At 36.6% G+C, this 27500-nt stretch overlaps 2 protein-coding genes across 8 annotated transcripts in view; one reads left to right on the plus strand and one right to left on the minus strand.

The window, feature by feature from the left end:
* The first annotated feature begins 1261 nt into the window (after positions 1-1261).
* Positions 1262-14727, plus strand: SmD3 (small ribonucleoprotein particle protein SmD3). Of its 7 annotated transcripts, none has more exons than XM_070140196.1 (5): positions 1262-1391; positions 9374-9507; positions 9659-9766; positions 13795-13876; positions 14006-14727. In XM_070140196.1, the coding sequence occupies exons 2-5, from the start codon at positions 9382-9384 to the stop codon at positions 14074-14076; spliced, it is 387 nt and encodes a 128-aa protein (XP_069996297.1). In that variant the 5' UTR covers positions 1262-1391; positions 9374-9381; the 3' UTR covers positions 14077-14727. The 7 variants fall into 7 exon arrangements, with proteins under 7 accessions (XP_069996297.1, XP_027210228.1, XP_069996298.1 ...); XM_027354427.2 differs by having other exon boundaries at positions 1284-1395; XM_070140197.1 differs by having other exon boundaries at positions 1289-1391; positions 7005-9507.
* A 2659-nt stretch (positions 14728-17386) lies between these two features.
* The window catches only part of LOC113803625 (uncharacterized), a 24597-nt gene continuing 14483 nt past the window's right edge, over positions 17387-27500 (minus strand). Inside the window, exons 4-5 of the mRNA XM_027354425.2 lie at positions 23768-24027; positions 17387-23477 (exon numbers count right to left, since the gene is read on the minus strand). Of these exons, the coding sequence (XP_027210226.1) occupies positions 23148-23477; positions 23768-24027 (590 nt within the window). The 3' untranslated portion in view covers positions 17387-23147. The remainder of the gene's footprint in view (positions 23478-23767; positions 24028-27500) is intronic.

The raw sequence follows: 27500 nt of genomic DNA on the forward strand, positions 1-27500 counted from the left end.
ATAATAATACGTATGATAATTTAAAAAGATAATGACAATAGTAATAATGTTGATAATGATAGTAAAAATAATAAAGATGATGAAAATAACTTTAAAAAAGGATGATACTAATAATGTTAATATTGATGATAATGATAATAACAATAATAATGATAGTGATAACAACAACAATAATGATAACAAGAATAACACTGATAATGATAATAATAATAATAATAGTAACAATAATAATGATAACGATTATGATAATAATAACAATAACAATAATAAAAATAATAGTAATGAGAACAATAATGATGGCGATAATAATAATGATTATAGCAATAACGATAATGATAATGATAACAGGAATGGCAATTATAATGATGATGATAATGCTACTAACAATGATGGTGATAGTAATGATAACGGCCATGATAATAATAATAATAATGATAATAACAACAACAATAATAATAATGGTGAGGATGATGATGACGATGATGATGATGATAATAAAGATAATAATAATAGTAATAATACCAATAATTATGATAATAATAATAACAAAATGATAAAGATAATAATGATGATAATGATATTAATGATAATAGTAATAGTAATGATGATGATGATAATAATAATAATAATAATAATAATAATAATAATAATAATAATAATAATAATAATAATAATAATAATAATAATAATAATAATAATAATAATGATAATAACAATAATAATAATAATAATAGAGGCAATAACAATAATAACAACAATGTCATTTTTAAAAGAATAACGCTGATTATCATGATAATAAGATTGATAATAACAATGGTAATGGTAATAATGATGATGATGATATCAATCGTTGTCGTTGATATAACAGTATAAAGAAAATAAAGAGAAAACCATGTACAATGAATAACAGTACCAAATGATAATGATATATCACGGTGTCTATCATTGTTATTGTCAGTTATAAATGCGATTGTTTGTTATTATCGTTAATATTTCGGTTTATATTATTCATTTAGCGTTAGTGTTATTATTTTTTCATGTTTAATTTCTATGACGAAAGAATGACCAAGAATTGACGTCCGATTTTGTAATAGGTTTTCGCTTTTGTGAAATGCAAATACTAGAGAAAAAAAATAGAATACTTTTATTGATGAGTACTTAAGATGTTCTATATAACCATAGTATTAAATTTTAGAAATATAACTATTTAATATTGTTTTATATTTGTTTTTTATCACCATCTTTATCAGTATTGTATCAATTCTGTTTTTGTGGATCTTTACCAAACTGCTTCTAGACGTTGACAAACGTTCGAGAGAGTAAACATCAAACGAATCTGTACAATTATTGTTCTCCTTTTGAATTTTATCTTCAATCATCTGAATTATCTAGTAGGTATTGCAATATGTATGACCTTCCAGTAATTGCATGCTAATCTAAGTTATTATAGAACCGATAGTCAGTAGGATTTGAAGTAGTTTAGGCCTTAAAAACTGAAGAATAGTGATGCTTATCCAAAGTCCCGCCAGAACACAAGAGACGCTGCCGGTATTTTCTAGTTGATTCCTTTTTAAGTTTGTCTCTGATTTTGCAGTCTGGTGTATAGGGACTCAAGAGAGCCTATGGTGTTTAATGGAGATTTAGGTTACTTGGACATGGGATGGAAATTTGAGATATCCTGAGGTAGCGAACATTTACCAAAAGTTTTGATTGAAATTGGTGAGTCGTTGATGCATTTCGTGAAAATATTGTGCAGCAATTTAGTTTTACGCTAAGTAGTATGCATATTATGTCTTATATTTCTATAAACAAAGTTATTTTGCCATGATTACTCTGTTCAAAATTCCTGAAATGGTTTACAATTTTAAATCTTTGTAATTTGGAGTTGGTGGAGGCCACAGGATCTGTGTTTGTGTTTTGTTGTGGTTTTAGTTGATGTAAGATGATTAAAGCAATCATAACAGATGGAGTGGAGATGAGGTTGGTATTCAATTGCTATGTAGGTACATATGTAGAATGGCTATTGTTACACATCCAGCAGCCATATCAGATTTCTTGTAATGTGTATATATATGTATATATATATACACCAGACTGTAGAGGTTGGTCAAATTCTGTCAGCGTAAAAAATTCTTTTGACCTTTCCGCGCACTTGTTTCATCATCTGTCCGCAGATCCGTCTGTGCAAATGTAGACAAAATTATGTTTTCCATGCATGTAAAGATGTAATATCCCCGGTGCAAATACTGTACAGTCTGGTATAGTTATGCATATGCACATGAAAATGTTATTTATAAGCAATAAGTATGAACATTTCCGAGTGGACTTAAACATTTTTCCTTTATTTGTGTGGTTACTGTTTATAGCTACAGATTTCTTGTAATGATGGCAACAACTTTTAGTCCTCAACAAGAATATCGTCTTCAATTGGCCCTACCTTAGTTCATCCATACCATTAAGACTAACCCGGAATTAAGCAGTGAAACCTCCACAAACCCCTGCACCCTAAGTCGTTGTAGTAGGGAAGGGCATGAAAGGTACCAGGGAAGTTGCAGGGTAAAATATGAATATGCACAAAGTATGTGACTATTATAATATATACAGAATAAGTTGCTATATTGTTTTATATAGGGGCTCTGACCCCTGCAAACCCTCACCCTGAGAGACAAAGAATCTTCCATGTATGATGGCGAGATAGAATGTACGGTATAATTTAAAGAGACCAACACATAGATACAGGGAAATGGACATTGCCATCTTATAGAGCAGAAGAAATACAGTGAGATGCAACATAGTGTAAGCTGCAGCGGCCTCATAGTCACCGCTAAATGATGAAAATATAATGCGCAGCCACCACTCAGATTTTAAGTCCTGCATCTTGTTTACCTTGCCCTGAAAAACACAACACTGACAGCTTAATTCATTACTGTGATGTCCGAAGTATTTCATGTGTTACCACGCACTTGTCAAAACGATATGTAGCTAATTATCATTGTCTGCTATTACACATTTTTGTTTGTAACCCATTGTACGTTGATGGCATCATATGATGTACAGTGCAATTGACACCCGATCCCTCGGAGCAACGGGTGGCCGCGCGGCCTGGGAGCTAAGTGGGCCAGGGGATATCAGCCACCAAGCCGGCAGGATATCCCCTAGCACCAGCCGCCCCGGGTCTGTACGGGCGATGAGGTGTTTCCCACCAAAGGAGTAGAACGCCTTCAGGGCGTGCTAAAACCAGGCCCTCCACTCTTTCTGAGTTGGCCACTTACATAACCCATTGCCCAGGGGTTTTCAGCTCTGTGATTTCCGTCATGCACCCGGATCCAAGGGGTTAAAATGTGCCATTAGCTTTCCACATGAAAAATAATATAGGGAAATATCATATGGTCATTAGCGGCTTTGTAAGTTCAGCCTGTTTCTTTTGCATATATTGCTGTCCACTGTGGACTTGGTTCAAAAATTATCTGAAAGTAGACTTGAAAGATTGTAGCATCACCTATATATGGATTATATTTTGAAGCACAAGGATATTATTAGCTCTTTATAGCCAGTTAAACTCAATACTTTTTGTTTGCATCTAACATTCATTCTGTAACTTGTGTAACTTTTGTTCACTAAATCTTCGTTATGCCAGTTTGTGATAAAGGGTTATAAAAATAATGAAAATATCTTGCCAGTATATTTCACCAAATATACTAGGTTTTGAAGAAACCCTTCAGCTTGGGCCAGACCAGTTGACTTGTCACTGTGAATATTTCAAGGCCTATACTGCATTGAATACCAGCAAGGTACAGACTGAAGGGCTTTTATGACCATAGCTTCCAGTACTATGTGGATTATGATTGGTCAAAGAAATGACCTCATTTGCTGAAAGTATGGTTGGCTATGGATATGTCAGCTAATTTTTCTTGATATTACTGATACAGTAATTTGGTATTAAAGGACTTTGATAAGACTTACCATTTGTTGGCATTTCATTTGGAACAAAAAGAAGGCTTATTTTTATTAACTTTTATAAAATGTATATAATGTCCTTTGTTGTCTATGTTCATTGTTATATGCATATAATGTTAATTGCAGTAAATTATGAAATTACTTTATAGGCTGTACCAGTATTTTTCTACTAAGGTTAATTATAGGTATATTGCATTGATAAATGTTAACAGTAGGGTTGCCACACTATATATGTAAGCTCTTCTATCTGCCAAGATGCATTGAATATAACCAAATTGTGCCACACCAATCTGGAGGAGTTGTGGCAAGAGCTTACTAATATCAACTTAACCATATATTAACCACTCCTCGCTGGGGTGGTATGTATGTACATGCCATGGCTTTTGTGGACAATGTAGTGGGTGGCATAAAATACGACCCTTCCCACTCCATCGGCTCATCGATAATAGCGGCATCATTTCTTTGGTAAAACTTTTTGGCAATAGCACCTAAAGTGAAGGTAATCCTTCAGAAATTTGACATATTTTTAAACTATCAAAATACAAGAATTTAGGTTCCTAATGTTGCTCACAAACTACTGAATGAGTTGAGCGCAAACAGGAACTGTCAATGTGCACCAATAAACTTGCGACCATGTCACCTTACCAAATTTTTTACCTGGAGATAGTGGGTTAAGTTTAACAATGATTGGGAAAACTGCATTTTACAAATGTGGCTGTATTGTCATCAGCAATTGTGTTTTATAGCATTCTGCATATGTGCATTGCTATATAATGTTCTAATATTCCTGTGGGATAATTATGCCCTCTGCTGGCCATTGTTTGTGAAATGCATATTGCTTTGCTCACTGATATGTTCACATTTCATAAGATAGCACATGGCAAATTTAGAAATATTGATATTCAACGTGCGCTGTCAGGAATGGGATGCTGAGTATGGAAATGGTGCTCTTCCATTGCTCTTCCAGTTCATGGAGGTCAGTTATGACTTGAAATTGACTTGGTGACATGTAAAACCATTTATGTGTAAACAGAATTGATAGAAATGAAACTGGATATTACATGTATCTGACTCCAATGGTTTAATGCCAAAGCCAGTCTGCTTTGAGATTTGAACTTTTTTTGTTTATCTATTTATTTGTTCTATTTTATTTTTTAAAGAAAGATACTTTAAAAAGGTCTCATTTTATACTATAGTTTCACATTACTGATACTAACAAATTTGATATTGTTTTACTTCTTATGATCTCTTCTATCTAGATTCTATAGTTTTTCCATGAAAAACAACTTGCCAATATGGCATGCCATTAAAGGAGTGCAATTTTCTGAGGAGATAGGTTAGATATTGACAATCTTGTCTGCCTTGCGTATTCTATATGAAACCAGCAGTTATGAATTGAGTATAGAGGGATTGCATTTTGTGTATAGTGTACACCTAGGGTAGTTGTTCGAAACTAGAACTGTTGATGTTTATTGATTACTTAAGTGGCATAATGTCAAGCAATGGGCATTTGTGTCTCAAGTGGTGTAGTAAAAGACAACAACCCTTCACTATATATTCTCTGATAAAACCCAGCTGGGAGGCTTTCCTGATAAAATATATTCAGTGGGGGTTTGCTTGCTTTTGCCTGAGTACCAACAGGATTAGAGGAATTTTTTGTTGCTTGATTATCATCATATTTGGGTTTCATTGGCAAAATCTACTTCATCTAGAAAATGAATAAAAATAATATCACTTGATACCGTATAGTTTTTTTGATGATGAGGTACAATAGTAGTTTGGCAGTTACATAAGGTGACATTACAGTCATTGCAAACATTAGGTAACCCTTCATAATTTGTTCAGTTATACTTTCATATGTGCATCTTTGTTTATGAAAGTGTGATTGTTTTCACATTGTCCTGACCTAGTCAAATAATGACAATAGATTTCTTGGAAGTAAGCTCAGTCTGGGCAGAACAAATGTAGAGGCCAGTGTTTCAGTGGCCAATGTAAATATAGATGCATGTATATGTATGGGGAGGGTCCCATTATATTTCACACCTCATTACTATCAGTCTAGGTCAAGCATCTCATTTTCTGCTGACCCACATTGTAAGGGAGGGGTTGGTTGTGATTATTGTATCTGCACCGTAATACTGAAATGCCTGTGTATCTGCATATGAATTTGCAAACCATGATGTTATAGAGCATGTCTGCATCAAGTTTATTTGAATTTAATTACACTATTCTGTAGTATGTCATTACCATTGATTCAAACTAGAGATTGCTTTATACATTATTTTGATTAGTCTCCTTCTTATCCAGGACTGAAATGCTTGTGTTCTTGGTTAAAACTCCACTGGTTGATGCAGAGCCTTCCTCATAGAAAATATGAATTATTTTGAGGTTTTTGTTTTTTTCAAAAGCACTATCATAAAACCATATCCAGATCTGTTGTGATTAAGGCATTTAGCAAATGGTTAAATGAGCTGTAAAAGTGAATTTTTTATCAGGTAAATAGCAGATACAAACACAAAACTATGAATCTTTAATGAATTGTTTATTGTCTTTGTGTGAGTTTATCATTTGCACCGGCTTTATAAAATTGTTTTTAGTAGATCTGAACAGGCAGCATGCTTTGTGACAATTTGCACAGAAGAATTGTTAGGGTGACTAAGGCAAATGCTTGTAAATCAGCCTCTGAAAAATATGAAGTTACGTCTTTATCATTGGCCATTAATTAGATCCAGAAACATTATAGATGTGACTTGTAACAAGAAATGATTAAGTAATAGGTTGCAAAACTTTAAAACTGTAAAGCATGGAAGATATGAAATGGGAGTATGTCTTTAGTTGCTATATACTCTCTTACCCAAGCATTGCCACATCCTTGAGAAGAATAACATTTATGTGTATAAGTTTTAAAGAAGCTCATTTGCATGTTTGAACAGCTCATCTTGTCAAGTTAGGCATAGCACAATGAGCTGCTTAGTTTATTGGGTATTTATTCTTGAATGAGCAGCTCTTTAAAACCTATACATATTTATGTGTTTCTTCTTTTCTAGGATTGGCATGGTTGGAGGTCTCCAGCAGTCATCTGAGCATCTGGGTTGATTATGCCCTTTTCAAGACGCTTTCACCGGTTGTACAGTGTGCACTTGAACTGGAAGTCGTCTGAGAAAGAATCCAGATAATCTAGAAACTGTACAGGAATAAATCATCATCATGAAGATGTCAAAGAGTGGTTCGGGGTCTGGTACCATCAGTGATACCAGAACAGAGCTAGCAGAGCTGGTTAAGAGAAGAGCAGAAATTGCAGACAACTTGGCTTCCCTTGAAAGACAGATCTATGCCTTTGAGGGCTCCTATCTAGAAGACACTCAGTTGTATGGTAATATTATTAGAGGCTGGGATAGGTACCTTGTTACAAATAAAAACACAAATGCAAAGAATGATAAACGCAACAGAAAGTTCAAAGAAGCTGAGAGACTCTTTAGCAAATCATCAATTACGTCCATGGCAGCAGTCAGTGGCATTGTGGAACCCTTAGGTGATCGAGTAGGGGACAACACAGACACCAATGACATTAATTCTGGGAGTGAAGACAATTCCAAAGACTCTGTCAACCCAGGAGTTAATGGAGACTCATCCCGTGACAGTTCAGTGTTGCACAAAGTTGCAAAAAGTTCTCACAAGATTAAGAAAAGCAGCAAGAAAAACAGGCATCGATGAAGGAGTTTCGCCTGTGGCTCAGGGCAGAGGGTCAGATAGGTTCAGCTTGGTGCTCGTGCATTAACTTTTTGCTGAGGGTTGAGGACAAGAGAAAATAAAATGGAAATTGGAATTGTCTTGAAAACCTTTGGTTTTACTGACAATATTTCCTGCATAGAGGCACTGATGTATAGTCATGGGTCTTATTTATTCATGTGATACTGATGTGAAAATGGTAGGCATAGTACTTTGTTTCATGAATTTTTAACATTGATAACTGCCTCTAAACAGTTCTGATATTTTTTTTTCCAAATGCAACCAATATTTGGTGTTTGCGCAAAGAATATGAATTAATTTTCATTTGCAATATCATGTACCTTTATCCCCCATGGATGCGGGCTCAGAAGTGGATATTTATAGCTTTTAAGTGATACAATTATTGAGTTAATGTCTTATATTTTTTTTTCTCTCTCTTCCTTTTTCAAGATGATAAAGTAAAAAGTAAGGTTACTTTGCTGTATGAACATGCATTGTAAGTGGTACAAATTATGTTTTATGAATAAATAGTGATTTGGTAATGGTTTACATTGTATTATTTTCCATACTTAACATCCTGACCTTCAAGTTTGTACCCTGATCAAAGGTTAATGATAAATTGAAATGGAAAGATGAATTACATGAGCCATGTGCTTTAATATAAGAGCCAGTTTTACCGTGAAAACTCCCACTCCTCTTTTCATTCCCACTCATGCATATATTTTTTCTCATTTGATCAAGTTAATGCAAATTTCAATGCCTGACACACTTGCAGATCCCTTCTTATTATTACAGTTAAGTTTTGTCATGACTGCTTAAAATGGAAGTTAACATATTTTCCTCTGAGTGGGAGTGGATAGATCTTCTGTGATGGCCATCTATTTTGGAATACTGAGACAGACAACATTAATTTTTCTCAGGCTGTACAAGACTTGATTCAAAATTTATTGCAGCAAGATACATGAAATTCATAAATGGTGGTATATATATGTACATAAATTACAAAACTGTATATACAATATGAGGTTGAAAAACAATTTTCAGAATTATAGTTCAATAATTGAAGGGGAAAGCAAGGTGTTCTAGTTTGTTTGAATGCTGCAGTATGTTTATCTAAATAATCTGTCAAACAACACCTGTGAAATGGAAAGTTTTTTTTTTACACGCATTGTGAACAACTAAATTGTTAAACCAGAATTGTGAATCTGTACAGTTTTCAGTAAAGCCTGATTGTAAAAGGTGATATGATGTAGGGCCCCTAGTTATTCTGTATGTAGACCATTGTTATTAGTGCTATTGAGCTGATACATTAAGTGTCTTTGTTTATTGCTAATTGTTTGATAACATAGAAAATCTAAGAAAGCATTTTTATAGTTATATTTGTCGAGAGACAAGATTTCTAGAAGTATTATATGATATGTACAATGGCTACTTAGCATAGAATGTCTGTAATGGTTGTAAGTTGTGTGAATAGTGTGTATAGAGAAAAGGTAAAGTAGAAATTGATTATCCTTGTTCATTCCTCTAGCTAATTTTTTAAGCAACTGGTTGAGTTCTATTGGATTGATGATTTTATTTAGCCACTTTGCAGTACAAATTATTAATCAAAGTTTGATGTTATAATAAAATAATGATGAATAATATACATAGCTTCTTTTCTCTCTCTCACTCTCTCACTCTCTCTCAGGTGCAAAAATGTCAATCGGTGTCCCCATTAAAGTTCTACATGAAGCCGAGGGCCACACAGTTACTGTGGAGACCATGCTTGGCGAGGTGTATCGGGGCAAACTGCTTGAGGCTGAAGACAACATGAATGTACAGGTTGGGCTGGGAATCTTGTTTGCTGCATGTCTTGTCACTGTTTTCTCTCTTTTTTCATCATCTGAAATACATTTTTCCTTAAATTTTCTTCCATACTTCATCTCTCAATGTGCTTTCTTGGCCACAATAACCTTTTTAACTGGTATTCCAGATGGAATCATGTACAGTGACCTATAGGAATGGACAGACAGCTCGCCTGGAAAATGTGTTTATTCGTGGCTCCAAGATCCGCTTCTTAATATTACCAGACATGTTGAAGGTAAGCAAACATGTTTAGGTTTTTTTAGTTGTTTGCAGATCAATTTGTATCTGATTTTCTCTTTTTAAGTGGAATAAATTACATTAGTAAGTAAGCCATTGAAGTTGGAATGGCATGCACAAAAGTTGATCATCTTTTTCAAATTTTTATTTTTTTACTTGATATTAGAATTAATGATCGCATTATGATAATCCTAATGTCAATAAAAGTGATGATAAGATTAGTAAAAAGTAATATTGAACAGCATCAAGAAAACGTTTTTTGGAAATGGAGATATGCCGACTGCATTTACCCGTGTGTTAAAATTACTTATATACATCAACTGCAACAACAACATAGAGGTAGAGATCTAAAGCAGAAATACAGATAATAGATAGGTAGACTTTTGAGGAAATTGATATTCAAGATCATTTTGACAAAAAATATTATCGAGGGTTTTTCAGTATGCAATGTGAATTGATTTGTCTTCTAAACCAAACTATTAACTTTATTCTTCTATGAATAAAAAAAATTGGTATTGGTTTATTCAAACTTAATTTCTGCTTGTGTGAGATTTTACCTATTTCATTGGCAGTAATCTCCCAATCCATTGTTCGTTGTTGTCTAGGAGGCTTGGGAGACCATGACTGAAGCCCACTGTAGTGGTTCACACCTACCTTGGGCCTCAGCCCTCATCTCAACTAATTATGCATGGTCTTTTCTTCAACCCCTCTCCTTTTCCTTCTCTTCTTCATCCCCTTCTTCTGTCCACATCCTAAGGTGTAAGAGACATGCTGAAAAGATTAAAGGCTGGCTTTATGTCAGTCATGAACGGTAACTGGGAGCCATGAGTATGGTATTCCCTTGGTTAATAACCTATCCCTTACCCCTTATAGGGACACTGAGGGATGGACCATTTTCTTTCCCCACTAATTTCAGGCTCCCCATGGCCAGTAATAAACATTTTTGTACCCTTATTAGTGACAATAACCCGTTGGATCTGGTTGCGTCATGGAAATCATGGTGCCAGAAATGCGGGCATTGGGTTACATAAGTCGCTAACATCCCAGGCTACATAGGCTACAGTATAATATGTATACTACAACATATAATAATATTATAATATAATACTTCAACATATAATTATAATGTAATATAATACTACAACATCAAACACCCATGAGTGACGACAAGACTCTCTTCCTCCCCTTTCCAAGTTATTTTGTGTAAAATTTTAGCTTTTTTGGCATTTCTCAATGTACATATTTGTCTTTTGATTTGCTTTATCCTGATGGAAATAGCTTATTTTCCTTGCACACTAAATTTTCATTTTTCCTTAATACAACCTGTGCCGCCAGTCACAGTGGCGAGGAATACAGTGTGCACCATGGAAATGGCGTTTTTCCAGTTGTGGCTTATGCACGTTACATCCCACATTCGTTTATCGATGGGAATAATGCTAAAGAAACCCTTCTAAGCGCCAAATGAGTCAAATCACACTCCAGGATGTTTGTGCATTCATGGCGAGTCTTTCCATCACCCTGGCAATCGCTCATGATGGCTATTTTACCCCATGACAGCATTTACACATCACCCAGCCCTTGACCCAGATTTTTCCATGATGGGCTTGTAACGTCATCCTTATTGTCCTTCCCACAGTACGACCTCTCTTCACAGTACCCTAAATTCCTCCTGCCCTTGTCCTTCTACTGCTTCTGCCTCTACATACCTTTTGACTACTTTGTTGGGCTAGTCAAATACCCTTCTCTTCCAACAATGTCTTCAAAAACAAGGAGGCAAAGTTTCCTTTTGCAGCTATGCCAATCGTTCACACCTTGTCACACTTACATCTGGGTCCCAAGCTTGTGCACTATATACCATGGCAAACCTATTCCTGCCAAACCTCATTCCTCTTATAATACTTGTACCAGGACACGTACGTGTGCCAATTCTAGTGGCTCCTACAATGTATTTTATAGGAGCTGCCCAGCCTACAAGTTTGAATCTGATGAAGTAGCATTTCTCAAATTTAAACGAGGCCTCACTCAAAGGAAGCATGTTTTTTTTTCCTCTACCTATTCCAAAAGTGTCCTTCACTCTGCTTCCCTCCCATCTTCTCAAGATGCCTCAGCATCTCCCCCAGAATCTCTTCCCTCTACCCTGAACAATCCTACCTCTATTCCCTTCTCTCCAAGTTAAATTCCTTTTCCAGTCTAAACCCAATTTCTAGCCCCTCTCAACTCCTCTCAAGGTACCCTTGAAGGAAGACACCAAAAACTTCCTAACCATGACCCAAGAGAATGCTCTGCTCCCTCATCCCCCATCCAATCCCTCTATTCCTATTCCCACTATATTCAAAGTATTTGCCAGTATCCATCCTCCTCCTCAAATTCCCCCTATCTGTCTTCCTTCCACTCTCTTCCAACACACTCCGTGCTCTCCTTCTCCTCATTTCCTCTTTATTTCCCATTATCTGTATCACTCCCACCTGGATGTTCACATGAATCCCTTGTGTCACAACAGTGTCCTCCGGATCCCTCTCCTCCTGACATTCATCCTGATACTTCACAATCTTTACCAGTCCCCTTATCTCATTGCCTGGATTCTTCTACATCTCCAATAGCCATCTCTACCCATATTACCCTTGGACTGTTTCATTATAGCTCTTTTGACAATTTTCCTTAATCAGTGTTCCTTTTCCTTCCTGAGCCACAGATACTCCATTTCATCCAGTCACCCTATACCCTTAACTCTTGCCTCTTTCACTAATCTCCATTTTACTTCATTTGCTCTTCCCCTTCACTCTTTTCCCTACCATACTATCCTGTAACACGTTTTATCCAAATCACTGACTCATTTTTACCCTTTTCACCATAGTACTTTACCATGGTGCTATATGACCTTTGTTAATTGTTTTTAACCATTAACCATCTGTGGTAAACCTTAGGACAATCAGGTCCTTTCTGTTTTATTTTAGGAATACACAAGAATAAGTTTTTGGAATTTTTATGTATTCTGTTAATGACAGATTTCTGCAGGAAGGAAATAGATCACACAAAAATGTACTGTTTTCTGGTTACTTTTGAAAAAAAGTTCTCACTTTCTGAGGGCCAAATATCTGTCAGAACATTTAGGTAATGGAATGAGTCTCATTTATTCCATTGGATTCAGGTACCTTGCTTATCCACACATAGCTCATGTCATTTGATATGCTGTATCAAGGTGGTATTGGACTTTTTTCATTGCACACTCTAAATTATATTTGTTCCTTAACTGCTATAACAATGAAAAGTAAATTTGTTATTTGCCATGTCGTCTTTTACTACTACATGGCAATACTCAATTAATGTAAGAACATCCTGGTCTTGCACGCCAGGAATATTCTATGGAAATAGTGATCTTGGAGCTTGTGCTCTTGAAGTAATGGCTCACAGATGGTACTTTCCACACTTGGTTACCAATAAAGATAATGCAAGAGCCCCTTCCTAAATGCCCACTGTTTGCAATTGCCCTCCAAAAGCTTTACACATTCATAGTGAGTCAACCTGGCTTTCAGCTGAAATTTTAATGGGGGCATGTTCCCATCATGACTTGATGGATATTTACCTGGATCCAAGGGGTTAATCATATCCCAATATTAGCATGTTAAGTCTGCATGTGAAGTGCTACTTGGAATTACAGTTAGATTCAGGATAGACATTACTCATGAAAAGTATTATTGTTTTCTATTAAATTTGTTATTTGGCTTGTTTTCATATTTCTTGTAACTTCATCATTTTTAACTGGAAATTTGATGATCATAGCTTTTAAAATTATTGAGGATAATCTCAAACTTCAGCTCAGTAGATTGAAGAAATGACAAATGTCTGGTTTAGAAAATCAAACCTTACTGCTTTATGCACACACTATTTTAGGGTGTAGTGATACTATTATGAACTGTTTCTTAAACAATAAAAGTTTGTGTTATGTAAATGCAAGGGGTTAGAGAATTTTTATTATTTGTTATAAACTTAATATGCCTATTCATGAGAATTTCCATCTATCAACAGAATGCTCCAATGTTCAAAAATATGACAGGCAGGAAAGGTGGAGCAGCAGGCAGTGGTAAATCCGCCATTTTAAGAGCACAAGGTAAGATTTTTTTGTCAGAAAGCACTAACATATATGGGAAAATGAAATTATGCTTTGTTGTACCCATTGTAGTATGATGCTCATTATTGCCGTAGAGCTGTTTATAGATAATTTGATTCTCCATTTCAGCCGCTCGAGGTCGAGGCAGAGGTGGACGGGGAGGAAGGGGTTGGGGCCCAGGGGGTGCGATGAGGAGGTAAACCATCCCCATGATGAGAGGGCCCACTCCATTTCTTCACCAATTTGCGTTAGTTTAGGTTTGATTAAGCTCCCCAATCCATGGGTACAGAAATGTTGGAATGGAAGATTTATTCAGTGAGATTTTTTTTTTACAAATTTCAGGTTTAGTTATTTATTTTTCTTTGTTTGAACTCTTGGTGAAATGGTGAATGTTGATCATCGAAAGCTGACATTTTCTTTAGATTCTGAAACTTTAGTGCAGAGAAGATTCTAATTTTTTTTAGTGTGAGATGTGTTGGACTGAACTGAGAGAAAAGCAAGATAATTTAGTTGTTGTGATATTTGTGTTTATATTTTATCAATGGATTTATTTTGCTTGGAGTTGATTTATAATGGTCTTTTTGTGTTGATATCATCTCATTTAAATTTTCTCTGCCCAAGTCGGTCTTGTACCTGGAAACATTTTGTAATTGACAACTATTGGTTATCAGTTACTATTACAGGAATACCATTCCACTCAATTTTTATAGGAAATATACTACTGTATTCTGAATGCTGTACAATGGAATGGAATGTTTTGTATGAATGTCAAGTCGATTATCTTTGTATGTCAAGTTTGATGTTAATTTGAAGCTTGATACTATAGAGAAAGAAATTTATATGCTCAAAAAGTTTTTTCTTAACCCTCTAAATGAAAATAGAGTAAAAAGTTGGACATGCCTTTTAAGACTCCTATTGTGTTATATCATTAAAGTAATAGTCCATTAGTAAGATATATATATATAAAAACTTGCCATTACTAATTTAAATGTTTGTTTTTTTAAAGAAAATGGATACTTTTTAGCAGCAACTTTTTCAATCTGAAGATAACAAAGTGTAACAAATTTGAAATATGGATATGTTTTTTGCAGCAATATCAGTAAAAAGGGAAACCTCTCTGTGTAGGAAATGTGAAATATGAAGTGTTTTTAAGTATTTTGAATATGATGTAGAGAGGAATCCTACACATATTCTGAAGTATAAAAAGTAAAAGGAGGAAATATTTTAGAAACAATATTTGCTTGAAGTACAGGTATCAAGAAAGGCAACAAAGTTTATAAAAACTCGGATCTGCTTGACCATGAAAAATCAGAATAAGCTTGTTATTTTTACGAAAATGGTCATTGAGTACAGAAGTTATATTTCTGCAATATCAATATATATTTTAGAATGTGTTGTGTATCCTGTTAATGAACATGTTTAGCCAACTGTAATCCTTGCATAACAAATGTGGAATGTCTTACTTTGTTGAAAGTAGTAACCTGTAAAATTAGGTGAAGTTCGTGTTAGTTTGTTATTACATTTAAATTCATTAATCGTGGTGTGTTAAGTGTTGTAATTCAGATAATACGTATAAATAGCCCCCCTCCCCCCCAATCCCATGCCCTTTGCTGACGTGGGTGGCTCAAGCAACAGAGACCTTCCATACCTGAAGCCTCAACTCGTCCTCCTTTCCTTTTCTTTCTCTTCAATCCCCTCCTCCTGTCCACTTCCTAAGATGTGATACCCATGTTGTAAAGATAAAAGGCTGGCTATGGGTCAGTCCTGAACGGCTTCAGGGGCGTGGTATTCCCCTCCTGTTAAGTTATCTTTACCCCTCATAGAGACCTTAGGGGTGAACCATGTCTCTTCTCCACATACTCCAGTGTTAGCATAGCCAGTAATGATTTTATTGTACATTGAGGGGTGACCTTTTATCAGTTAGCCCCAATAACATTATTTTTTCTGGTTCCCCGACCCTTGGCATTCCTTTGATCGCAACCACTTGCCCCTCCCGCATGCGTACTGCCAGCTCAATCCATTCCGAAGCACCTACCTTGGTCATTACCCAACCTTTAGAAAACATTCCTTCCTCCACTCCATCTCGTTCCCCCCATAGTCTACTTCATTTTCAATCCCCTCCTCCCTTATTACTATGCATCCTTTTGTCCACCTCCCTGTAATTCTACCTCACCACCATTCTACCCCACTCCCTCTTCCTTCCATTCTCACCCTTCAACTACTTTCATCTCTACAAATCTTGAGTAGCTGCTCAATTTTTGCCCAGCTAAGTGGGATAGAATTTTTGGGACTCCTTCTACAGCCTCTTACTGTGACAATACCCTCTTACTTCAACAATACCACTGCCGTTCCGTTCGATCACGGCTTGTCACAGATACATCAGAGTTCCGAGGTCGTGCGCTTTCTACCCTGGTTGACCTCACTGGCAAATCTATTCCTCCCAAGCCTCACTCCTCCCTTAATAGTGGTACCTGAACTGTTTCAATCTCCCCAGCTGATTGCCCTGTTTACAACAAGGATTGAGACATTACAGAACAGTCCTACACTATTCCCCCTCAGAGGCCGCCGAAAGTTCAACCCCAATATTGCCAAAATTACTTATCATAGACAAGGCCTCCACCATGAAGATGTATTAGTGGAGAGTCCTTCCATCTCAGTGTAAGAAATTGCATTTTTTCCATCTTGCTAAGCTCCGTCTCCACAACTTGCTGCCCATCTTGGCCATGATCGTCCGAACTGCCCTGCAAAGTCGCACAAATGCGAGGTAGCAGTTTTAGATTCAAACCTGGCCTCACTTTCACACGCATAAAGCCAGGCAAGAAGCACGTCGACGAGGCTTTTCTCTTGCTCCCTACTCCAGTATTGTCCTTCGCTCCACCTCCCTCTTTCTCCTAAGATGTTTTTACATCTTCCTCCAACTCCTTACGTTCCCACTGCTGCCCCCTCCCTCCCAGTCATTTTTTAGCCATTCAAAATCCAGACACTTCAATCTCTACCACTTCTACCCATCGCATCAGGCAATCTAAAGCAGTGGTTCCCTACTTTTTTATTCAGTGGCCCCCGATTAATACACAAAAATCTCCAAGGCTCCGTTCAGCGATTGTCATCTTTTCAGAATAGTGTAATGGTGTCAGTAGCTACAGGACAACAATACTTTATGGAAAGATTCCGATTTATTAATATGTGAGAATGATATATGGGTATTGTAGGTGAGGTAAAATTCAGTTCAATATGTCATAATTTGAAAATCATAATGGTATAAAACTCATAGAGTGAATTTGCAGTCATTCAGGTATGTTAAATAATTGTCTAATCAATTGATTTTGCAATTTAAGGAGAGAAAAACAAAGATGTATATACATATATTTTTTTCTTCTTTCTTTCTTTTTATTATTATTATTATTATTATTATTATTATTATTATTATTATAATTCATTGGCACAGCGCTTCGTCTTCCTTCTGTGATTAGGCTTGAGATCAGACAATTAAGGACAGTGAAACTCCCAAAGGAAAGCTACTTATTTTAATAAGACCTCATGTAAACATCTGACAAGTGCACAATGTGTCTATTGCACAAGGTAACATAACAAAAAATATCCTACACTCTTACTGCACGTAGTTCTTACGAATTAGGTAACAGGATTCATAAAAAATAAACATACCTGCGTATGTTCAGGATTTTCTTTTTCTATACAGTACTGCACAAATATAATTTGAGCAATGGAATGAGAATCACTGACAAAAGTTTTTGTCGTTTTACAAATGTCCCTAGTGTACAGTTACCCCATAGATGAAAATCCCTTTAACCAATAGAAAACTAGTAAGTGTAATAGCATTAGTCGAAGAAAAGTTAATGCGGTGTATGGTACCTGGCGTATGAACTGAAGATGTAAGGAACGTGTTTCCCATTATGATTGAGAGAGGTATGGTTATGCGAAGTACTTGATGCTGCGTAATGTCAAAATAGTAATAGGGAAGGGAGTGATAGTAACTACTGATCAACTACCTTTTATATTGTGAAAGTTACTCTACTCTTGATTGGGAAGTGTTCCTTTAGTCTATGATAAGGGAATGAGCATCATACAGAGAATCCACTTAAGTACTGAGACGTGATTATCTTGTTCGATAGGAGATGCAGACAGCAAGATACTAGCTTAAGTGAATGAGAGAGAGCAAAATTGAACATTTCACTAAAAAAGAAGAAACATGGAATATAGATTCAAATTTATTACATAGAGTAATGATAAATCTAAAAATATGTAAGGAGATTCATGAAAAAATAATTAGTGACTAAACATTCGGTTCACCTAAATACATTCCCAATACAAAAAGAAAATGAGATTCGCACTTCATTTACACAAAATTGTAGATTATCTTTTACAGTTTGAGCTATCTTTTGTCACCTATGTTTGCATGTGGAAGTTTTAAAAGGATTATAAAACTATGAGAACGGACAAGTGACTGACAAACGGACGTAGGATGAAACGTTGTACTTGTAATTTGCCTGAAGAGTGATTCTTGAGAAGATGCAAGTTCATCAGTCAGCTGCTCATTCTATCTTCCGTAGATGATATCCCTAATAAAAGAGTTGATGGAAGCACTTCCTGCAGCGCCTTTGCCAGTGCCTTCTGCAGAAGCATGGATCTTCGGAGTCTCATGCAAAAACAAAATGCTCTACAGCAGAGGATGCAGCCCCGCAGCTGTTCCTGGGCCCCTTTCTTTCGGCCTCGAGGTCTCGGAAGCCGTCTCTCTCCTCGGCCACGGAGCCAAAGGGCCGTCACTTGCCTGCCTCGACACGGAATATTGCTCCCTCTATTCAAGAATCGCCGTAGAATGGTCCCTGCTACGATTCAACGGATGGAAACAATCAGTAAACTTCATCTTTGAATGGCAAAGCAATACCATGTTGATAATAATGAAGAAACCCATTGAACACGTAATAATAAGCTTCTTTTAATATAGTTATTTTTTCTGCTACTTATCATAACATCAACTCTTCAATAAATCTTGTGTCATTGGCTTACACCTAAGCAACTTTTCACAGAAAATCAGTCATTAAACGAAACATGAAAAACAGAACTAAATGGATTTCATTGGAACACTTGCACACATTATCAATTCAATGTCGGTCATTCAGGTTTTCACTCGAGTTAAAAAAGTGGTCTATTTACATTAATATACAGTAATGTACAAATTACAGGCATTCCCAGTCGCATTCAACATTCAACACATGGAATCAGTTTATACAAAATCATTATATTACACCAGGCACTCTATAAGGTATATGTACATTCACACAAATCTGCCCACCTGTTTCGAAATTAAACATCGCAACAACTCAACTCTCCTCACATACACAATCCTGAAAAAAATAAAAAGGAAGAAAATTCTAATCCTCCTCCTCTATTTTTTTTTCTTCACTTCCGCAAAATGCCCAATCTGACAACCATTATTCCGGGCAACGGCCTACTTCCCTCGCCAAACTATCTCGTCCCTCTAAAACCCACACTCACCTTCCTCATGGAATACTGCATTAAATGTCTATCAGGTCACTTGCTTATCCCCGTTACTATCCAATTGCTCTACCTAGTATATACATTTATCAGAAGGATCTACTCGTCTGTAGGCTCGGCGTAGGGTCGTCAAGAACTTGAAAATGATCTGACCCAGACCCCACCTTGCCATAGAAAGAGAAGTTCCTCTGCTATAAATATTATAAAACAAGCAAGCAAACAGTACATTCATAAAAGGGCATAGTAAGCAGTACAACCCAAGTATTACAGAGAAATCAATCACACAACACGAGATTCACCGACGAAAATGATACTGAACTGTCCGTGGATTGAACGACAACACTGTTGTAAACTGGTCGTCATACTGCGAACACAAGATATTTAATTGTACTAATCCTTGAAAAGTCGTTGAATTATCAACCCTGTCCCTAATTTCTTTCTACAAAAATGAATATACAGTATGTATATGTATACATACATCACATATGTTATATATATATATATATATATATATATATATATATATATATATATATATACATTGTAAATCCATATACATACACACATACATTCATACTTATATATACACATCCATATATACATGCATTTATATATATATATATATATATATATATATATATATATATATATATATATATATGCACGCATACACGAACACAAACACATACTGCCCAGTGAACAAAAGGTTTTCATTACAACTTTAGTCACTTAACCTGTGCGGTAGACATTCTTTTTCATTCTATCCAAACCATATAACCAACCATATTCCATATCTTCGTGTGCTTTATCCATTCGTATGTATTTAATGTATTGGTCTGTCATACTATACGATTTGCAAGGACACATATGGAATGTGTGAGTGTATGAGCGCGCGCGCGCGCGTGTGAGTGCGTGTGAATTAAAAATGTTTTTAAGAATGAAGTGACAAACAAGCCACGTCAACTGAGTAAATAGAGAATGAAATGAGGTAATGGGACTCTTACCGCCTGTTATATGTCTCGTTACACAGCAATTGGAAGGGCTCTGGATGTGCAAATCGGTTATTTACCACGCTCCTATTGCTATGTTAACGCTTAAACTTTATGCATGCGTGTACGAATTCGTTATTTTTCATGAGAATATGATGCAAGATTTCCTAGTAATTCTGTATGTTTAGCTGTGTTATTTTTTATGAGGACATGGTGCAAGTTTTCCTAGTATGCCTGTCTATTTGTTTGTGTTTATGTTCTGTAACGAGAATCTGACTAGCTTTCGAATCCAGTCGAATGAAATTAGACTTCCATCATCAAACAGACGATATCGGGTTTTTAGGATTGGTTATTGGGATCAGGGTAGGTTAAAATAGGTTAGGGGTCGTTTGGAAATATTCCCATCTCGTCTTATGATTTTGGAGAGCGAATTCAGCCGACTCCAATCAGAATTCTGAATATGTATATACACATACATATATGAATATATATATATATATATATATATATATATATATAACTCCCATTTCTGCGATATATTCTCTGATCTGCGATATATTCTCTGAGAAGTAAACCGCTTCACGAACACATCACAACACAAACTAGATAAACGTGTATAATACATTTGTTGCGATTAACAGATAAGGCAAAAAAAAAAAAAAAAAAAAAAAAATCTGTTATGAACCCTTTCATAAAATATTGTAGACACCAACGTACACAACAGCGGTATGAAATTGCTCACATGTATGATTTAAAAAACAACAGGATACAGTCACACAATGCCACACTACTCTCGATATTTTCCACGACACTCGCCTTTCACATTTAAACAGGACTAGACCCTTTCCGGGGAGGAATCATGCATAAGGTACTAGTAATCCTCAAAGCCAAACATAAAACGCATTAAATTAAAAGAGTCGTTCTCATTAACACAAAACTGATTAGCATTCTCTTTTAGGTTAAATAAAATACTGATTATGATATCAAATGTGACGTTTCTTTTTTTTTCCCCTATATCAATTATCAATAAAAATTGGTAAGTAGATTCACTTCATTCAGACCTATTCCTCTTTGAGAATTCCACATAACATACGAAACTCTTCTCTCATTAATTCAAACTGGAAAATATAACCCAAAAAAAGGATCAAGCATTCGATTCTTTCAACCAGATCACTCTTTCTAAAACAGATAAATATTCGCTACTGTTACTCCATTTCTCACAACAGTACATCAGCTGTATACAGTGAAAACAACCACAAGATAGATTCACACCCATAAAGTTCTGTTGACAACCCAAGCACATTTTAAGTTACATACTTTGCATATAAGCAGACAGAAAAATAGAATCAGATGTATTCAATAAGCCTTCACCTCTTGAATTTGGAAATTGCATTAAACGATAACCAGAATGTTTATATAAAAGGATATTTCGAATGAATAAGGAAAATCGTTAAGTGGCGAAGGGTTGTTGAAAAATCATAAAACGGAAACCAACTTCATTTATCGAAGGTAGCTGTTGGCTCAGTCTGATTTTCGTTCAAAGTATGTATTGACTGATTATCTCCTTTCATATCACAGCCCACTGATAACCATGCTTTGAATTTTACTTTCACTCAAAGAGTCCAGTGACTTTACTACGTTACGAATACTACTATATAAAACACCATTATTTCTCGGCCCCATCTACTGCCTTGGCTTGTTTCCTGGAAGCTGCAGGGCTCACACAGAAGGCTCATACGACAACTAACAGAATATGGAAAAGTTTCAGCAGAACAATAGAAGTTACGGCCAAGTATCAAGCAAAACTCACAACCTCTCGAAGAAGTCAGTTAAGCCATAAGTAAAGCGAGAAATAATCAACCGTAGACCAGAAGAGTGCCTCTTGTACGCAGGTTTTACATGAATCCATTAATTCCCGAACTGGAAGACCTCAGAGAAGCCTTTTCATACTAAACATTTCTAGACGACAACAAGGGAAATTACAGGCTAATATATACATATTTGTACATAAAACGTGAACTGCTTTTTAGAAACATTACACCCATCATAACTTTCTCTTAATACTGGCTTGTCTTTTACTGCGATTTTGTAATGCGACCGTCAAGAGTTCACCGAATTATCAATAAGCAGAGCTAGAATTCTTAGTTACACTGACGTTCGTAACTCAAGCAACAAAGAGCATGGAATGCTGGAAAGTGGCTCAATGTGCTAGTGTTTTTATTGCTCAGCATCGAATTCAGTATCCAAGTGCCAGAGTAAAAGCAAATTCACCGGAAGACCAATATAATTACCTGCCTCAAAGTTTTTAGTGATGTGTGGTACTGGTGGCTTACAGCAGGTACTATGACTGAAGATAAGAATACACACACACACATATATCTATATATGTATATCCATATATATATATATATATATATATATATATATTATATATATATATATAGTATATAAGTATATATATAGTATATATGATATATATATATATATATATATATATATATATATATATATATACACAAACATATATGTGTGTGTGTGTGTGTGTATGTGTGAATATATGTAAAAATTAGAAAATAACTTATCAAGGAAAAGGAGAAAGATCAGCTTTGGGCAGGCTTACGTCGTTACACGTAGCATTTTCAGGTAAATTGAATATTCTTTCCAAAACCAAGAGAACTACCAACAGAAACGGAATAGAGCACTGAAGGGAACACAACAGAATGGTAAGCAGCTAGTTTCAAACAGACGGAGATGACAAATTCAAAATCTTAAACCATGGTATTGTTGTGAACGACCGAGGGCAGGTTGCTCTCCGATGGGAGCGTCGTGTCCAGGGTGTTGGTGGAGACTGTCGGGCCCAGGGTGTCTGTGGAGGAATTGGAAGTGTTGTGCAGGTTAGAGGTGTGGATGGTGGAGGTGGATAGGCCTAGATTGTCATATCCTTGCTGGGAGAAGTCGGCGCCTTCGTCAGGACAGGTGGATTCAGAGGGCTGTCGGACCCTGAAGGAACGCGGCTCGTGCTGCCCGACCGTGTCCTCTGTGGGCCCGTAGGTCGACCTTCTAACGGACGCTCTCTTGGCCTTCGGACTGCTGCTGGTCTGGAAGGGATTGCAGGTTATTCGTACCTGGCTGCCTTAATCATGCACGCACGCACAACCACAAGCACTCGGCAGTGTGGATATTGTAATTGACAAAGCTGAAATTTATCCATAATCCTTTAATCTGTGAGGCAAACACATCTGATAACTATTAGCAAAAGAGTATAAAGTCGGGATTGATGACGATGGAAGTTAACCCAAACATTACCATAGGGCACTGGGACTCATGAGAACCCCATACGTAATATCTTGAGGACCACATGAACTACTCAAGAAAGACTAAAACGCACCTGATGATTGGCAATCCTGCCCACCGCGGCGTTGGCGTCGGCTACACCGTTGCAGGTCTTGTGCGTGGAATTTTTGTCGTTTATGTTGGCAGCGCCCTTCTTGGCATTCTTGAAGATCACGGGTAAGGTGAACTTGGGTATGTTCTTGGTGAGGTGGAGGAGCATCGCCACCACCACCAGGATCAACAGGAGAACCAGAGCAAGAAGGACGCCGGTCATGACTCGGAGCTCCTTCACCGTCGTCTCCATTGTCTTCAACCCTGAGCGGAAAACGAGGGTAATCAGAATACAAATACACATAGAGGCATAAAAAAGAACGACTAACATAGAGAAATTAAGAAGCTAGAGGGATTATAGCGCAACACTGAATTGGAAAACGACATACAATATCTGATAATAATGTCACCAGACAATAAAAACAGTGGAAAATGTCGGTATATCTGTTTTCCTGTGATTGCAACTACCTCCATTGCTATAATTAATTTCCGTGTTCTAAAACGAAGTTATGCAAGGGTACACATCATTCTGGAATATATAATTGTGCAATTTATGTATACTACATAATGTGTTATTGTCACGGCTCAGCCTTCCTCGTGTTTACATTCTCTTTGATATGAGACAAAAAAAAAGTTATTTTCACCCACCATGTATAATTATGTAGCAAAGGATTAATAAGAGAAATAAAATTTAACAGAACATCACTCACGCTGTTGATATCTTTATTAATGTAATTCTTAATACTGCAGTTACTCAAAGCGATAACAACGATAACGAACGGCACGGAAAATAGCCAAACAATCTCCGAAAGTAGAAGAGTAAATATCCATTTACCGCCAATGATTTAGCTCCCCCCCCCCCCCCAACGCGCGGAACAAAAATTCGCAAGTTCAGTGACGTTGTTATATCCAAGGCCTATATTAGTACTTATATAGACTTTACCTATATTTTTCGCCGCGCAAATAATAACAATAATATAATTACTTGAATATCTCTGGTTCTCACAATGATGGTTGTTGATTATAATGACCATTGTCACGTTATGATTGGCCTACAGAGAGTTAAGGTTAAGTGGTAGTCTTAGTATAATTATCAGTATTGTTAAGCTTACGATTATAAGGTGAAAAGCCAAGGAAAAGAAATGTTAACGAACACCTTACGAACAAGGCGTCGAAGTCGGCAGGTTAATTTCTATGCTGTAATACTAATTCGTTTTAATTCGCGTTTCAGAACCAGCAATCGCTTTAATTAGTGAATTCCAGGGAGATAACACGTGTTGGCTGAATTAATGACACGTTTTCAGCCTTCTCCTTGAAGTGTGTGGTTTCGTCTTCAGGGCTCCAGGAGGCCTTGGTGTTTACGTGGAAAAATAATGCACAGAATAACATACAACCACACGCTTGCATAACATACTACACGTACATATGACACACACGTCCACACACACACATACACACAACAACAACCAACACACACACACACACACACACATCTGTATATGCATATGCACACACGGAAGTATGTGTCTGCGTGAGTATGTATGTATGTATATGTATCTATATACATATATACAAACACATATATACGCATATATATGTATATATATATAATTTATTTATATTAATCATTCATACATATATACATATATGCATACATACATACATATATATATTATATATGAATAATCAAATATATATATATATATATTTATGTATATATGTGTATTTGTGTGTATGTATGTATATATATGTATCTATATACATACAAAAACACAAACATACACATATATATGTACATAAATAAATAAATATTTATATATATATATTTAGTTATTTATACATATATACATATATATTACATATATATACATATATACAAACATATATATATATATATATATATATATATATATATACATAACTCCTTTGAGGGCTGGCATCAGAACAAAGCCATACATTACACTGACCTACTGCCTTGATAGTGCAGTCAAAACTAGCCAGTGTAAGTGATGCGGAGAGAGAATTACTCATTCGCGCTGACGGTCCACCTGCAGCTGTGTCGGCGAGCACAGGCGGGCGCTACAGGTGGCAGTCGACGCGCGGGGCTGACTCATCGCTGCCCATTAAGGAAAGTAAACAGATGCAAAACCAAGTCATCTCTCTTCTTTCTCTCTCTCCTAATCCCCTCGCCTAAACTCCTCAAATAACTATACGGATGACGCGTTTACACCCCCCCCAGGGAATAAATACGTCGAATTGAGAAAAAAATAGACGATAAATAAGTGAAAAGTGTTCGAGAGGAAACTGGATTCGCGCTTCGGCCTCCCTTCCCGCGCGAGGACCTGCTGGACTCGAGACAGGCGGACTACGGGCGCCGGTGACTCATCCACGAGGCAGAGGTACTGGGGCAGGTGTGGCCACGCTGCAGGGGGGGGGGGGCACGCTGATGGGCAAGTGGGTAGGCATAGGTAAGTTGAGAGAGGGAGAGGGGTGGTAGGGTGATGGGAAAGGGAGTAGATAGATAGAGAAAAGGGGGGGAGGGGAGAGGGTAGGAGGGTGATAGATATTTGAGTAGATAAATAGAGAGAAGGGGGGGGGGGGATAGTTAAGTTGGGGAGAGACAAGAGGATGATGGGTAGGTGGGTAAATGGACAAAGGGAAAGGGGTAGTAGAGAGGCTGATAGATAAGGGGGTAGATAGACAGTGAAAGGAAGAGGTTGGTAGGAGAGAGAGAGAGAGAGAAAGGGGTGGATGGAAAGAAGGAAATGTGGAAAAGGAAAGGCAGGCAGTATTATCATCACTACCATCATAGTAATGAGGATATGAAAATGAACTTAAGATAATGGCCTATTAATAATAATAATTAACTAATAATTAATATCTTTATAGTAGCGATAATATCTCTAATAGGAGTGACAGCAAGAACGACGGTAACAACAACCGCATGATTTTACACTAACACACATTACATCGCGGTGTTACGGAAAATAATTACACACACACACACACACACATACACACACACACACACACACATACACACACACACACACACACACACATACACACACACACACACACACATACACACACACACACACACACGCTACACACATACACATACACACACCAAAAAAATGTGCATCGGTCCATCCTTTGTGTATAGTTTACGTGTGTAACCGCCCGGAACACGTTGCCAACACGTCTCCCTGTGCACATTGACGTTCCCTGCGGTGCAAAGTTCGCTCCCGCCTCCCGCCTCCTCCTCTTGGTCTCACACACACACTCGCCTGACCAGTTCCAAAATAGAATTGACTCAGGCTTCTTTCTGCTTCTGCTTCGGCTCGTGTCCCCTTGTGATGAGGAGTTAGTGATATGTTTGTGAATTTGGCACAGGTCGAGGCTCGGGTTTCGGGAGTGGACTCTTGCCTTCTGAGCTGCGGCCGTTTTCTTTGGCGCGTTCGTTAGGAGGAGTGTTCTTGCTTTGTTATTGTCGTTGTTAGTGTTATTGTTAGCAGTGAATAATAAGAAAATATTGTTCTTATCAGCAGCATCGACACTATTACTGTTATCATTATTATCATCACAACCATAATAGTACTTATCACAATCATAATTATCATTTTCATTATCATCATAATCATCAATAATGATTATGTTTATTGATGCTATCAATGATGTTAACATTAATATTATTATTATTAATTCTATTATTTTTATCATTATTATCATTTATT

The sequence above is a fragment of the Penaeus vannamei genome, chromosome 26, assembly GCF_042767895.1.
Source record: "Penaeus vannamei isolate JL-2024 chromosome 26, ASM4276789v1, whole genome shotgun sequence".
Classification (NCBI taxonomy): domain Eukaryota; kingdom Metazoa; phylum Arthropoda; class Malacostraca; order Decapoda; family Penaeidae; genus Penaeus; species Penaeus vannamei.

Excerpts from the sequence above, each read along its gene's own strand:
- SmD3 (XM_027354426.2), top strand. The coding sequence starts at position 7,165 with ATGAAGATGTCAAAGAGTGGTTCGGGGTCTGGTACCATCAGTGATACC.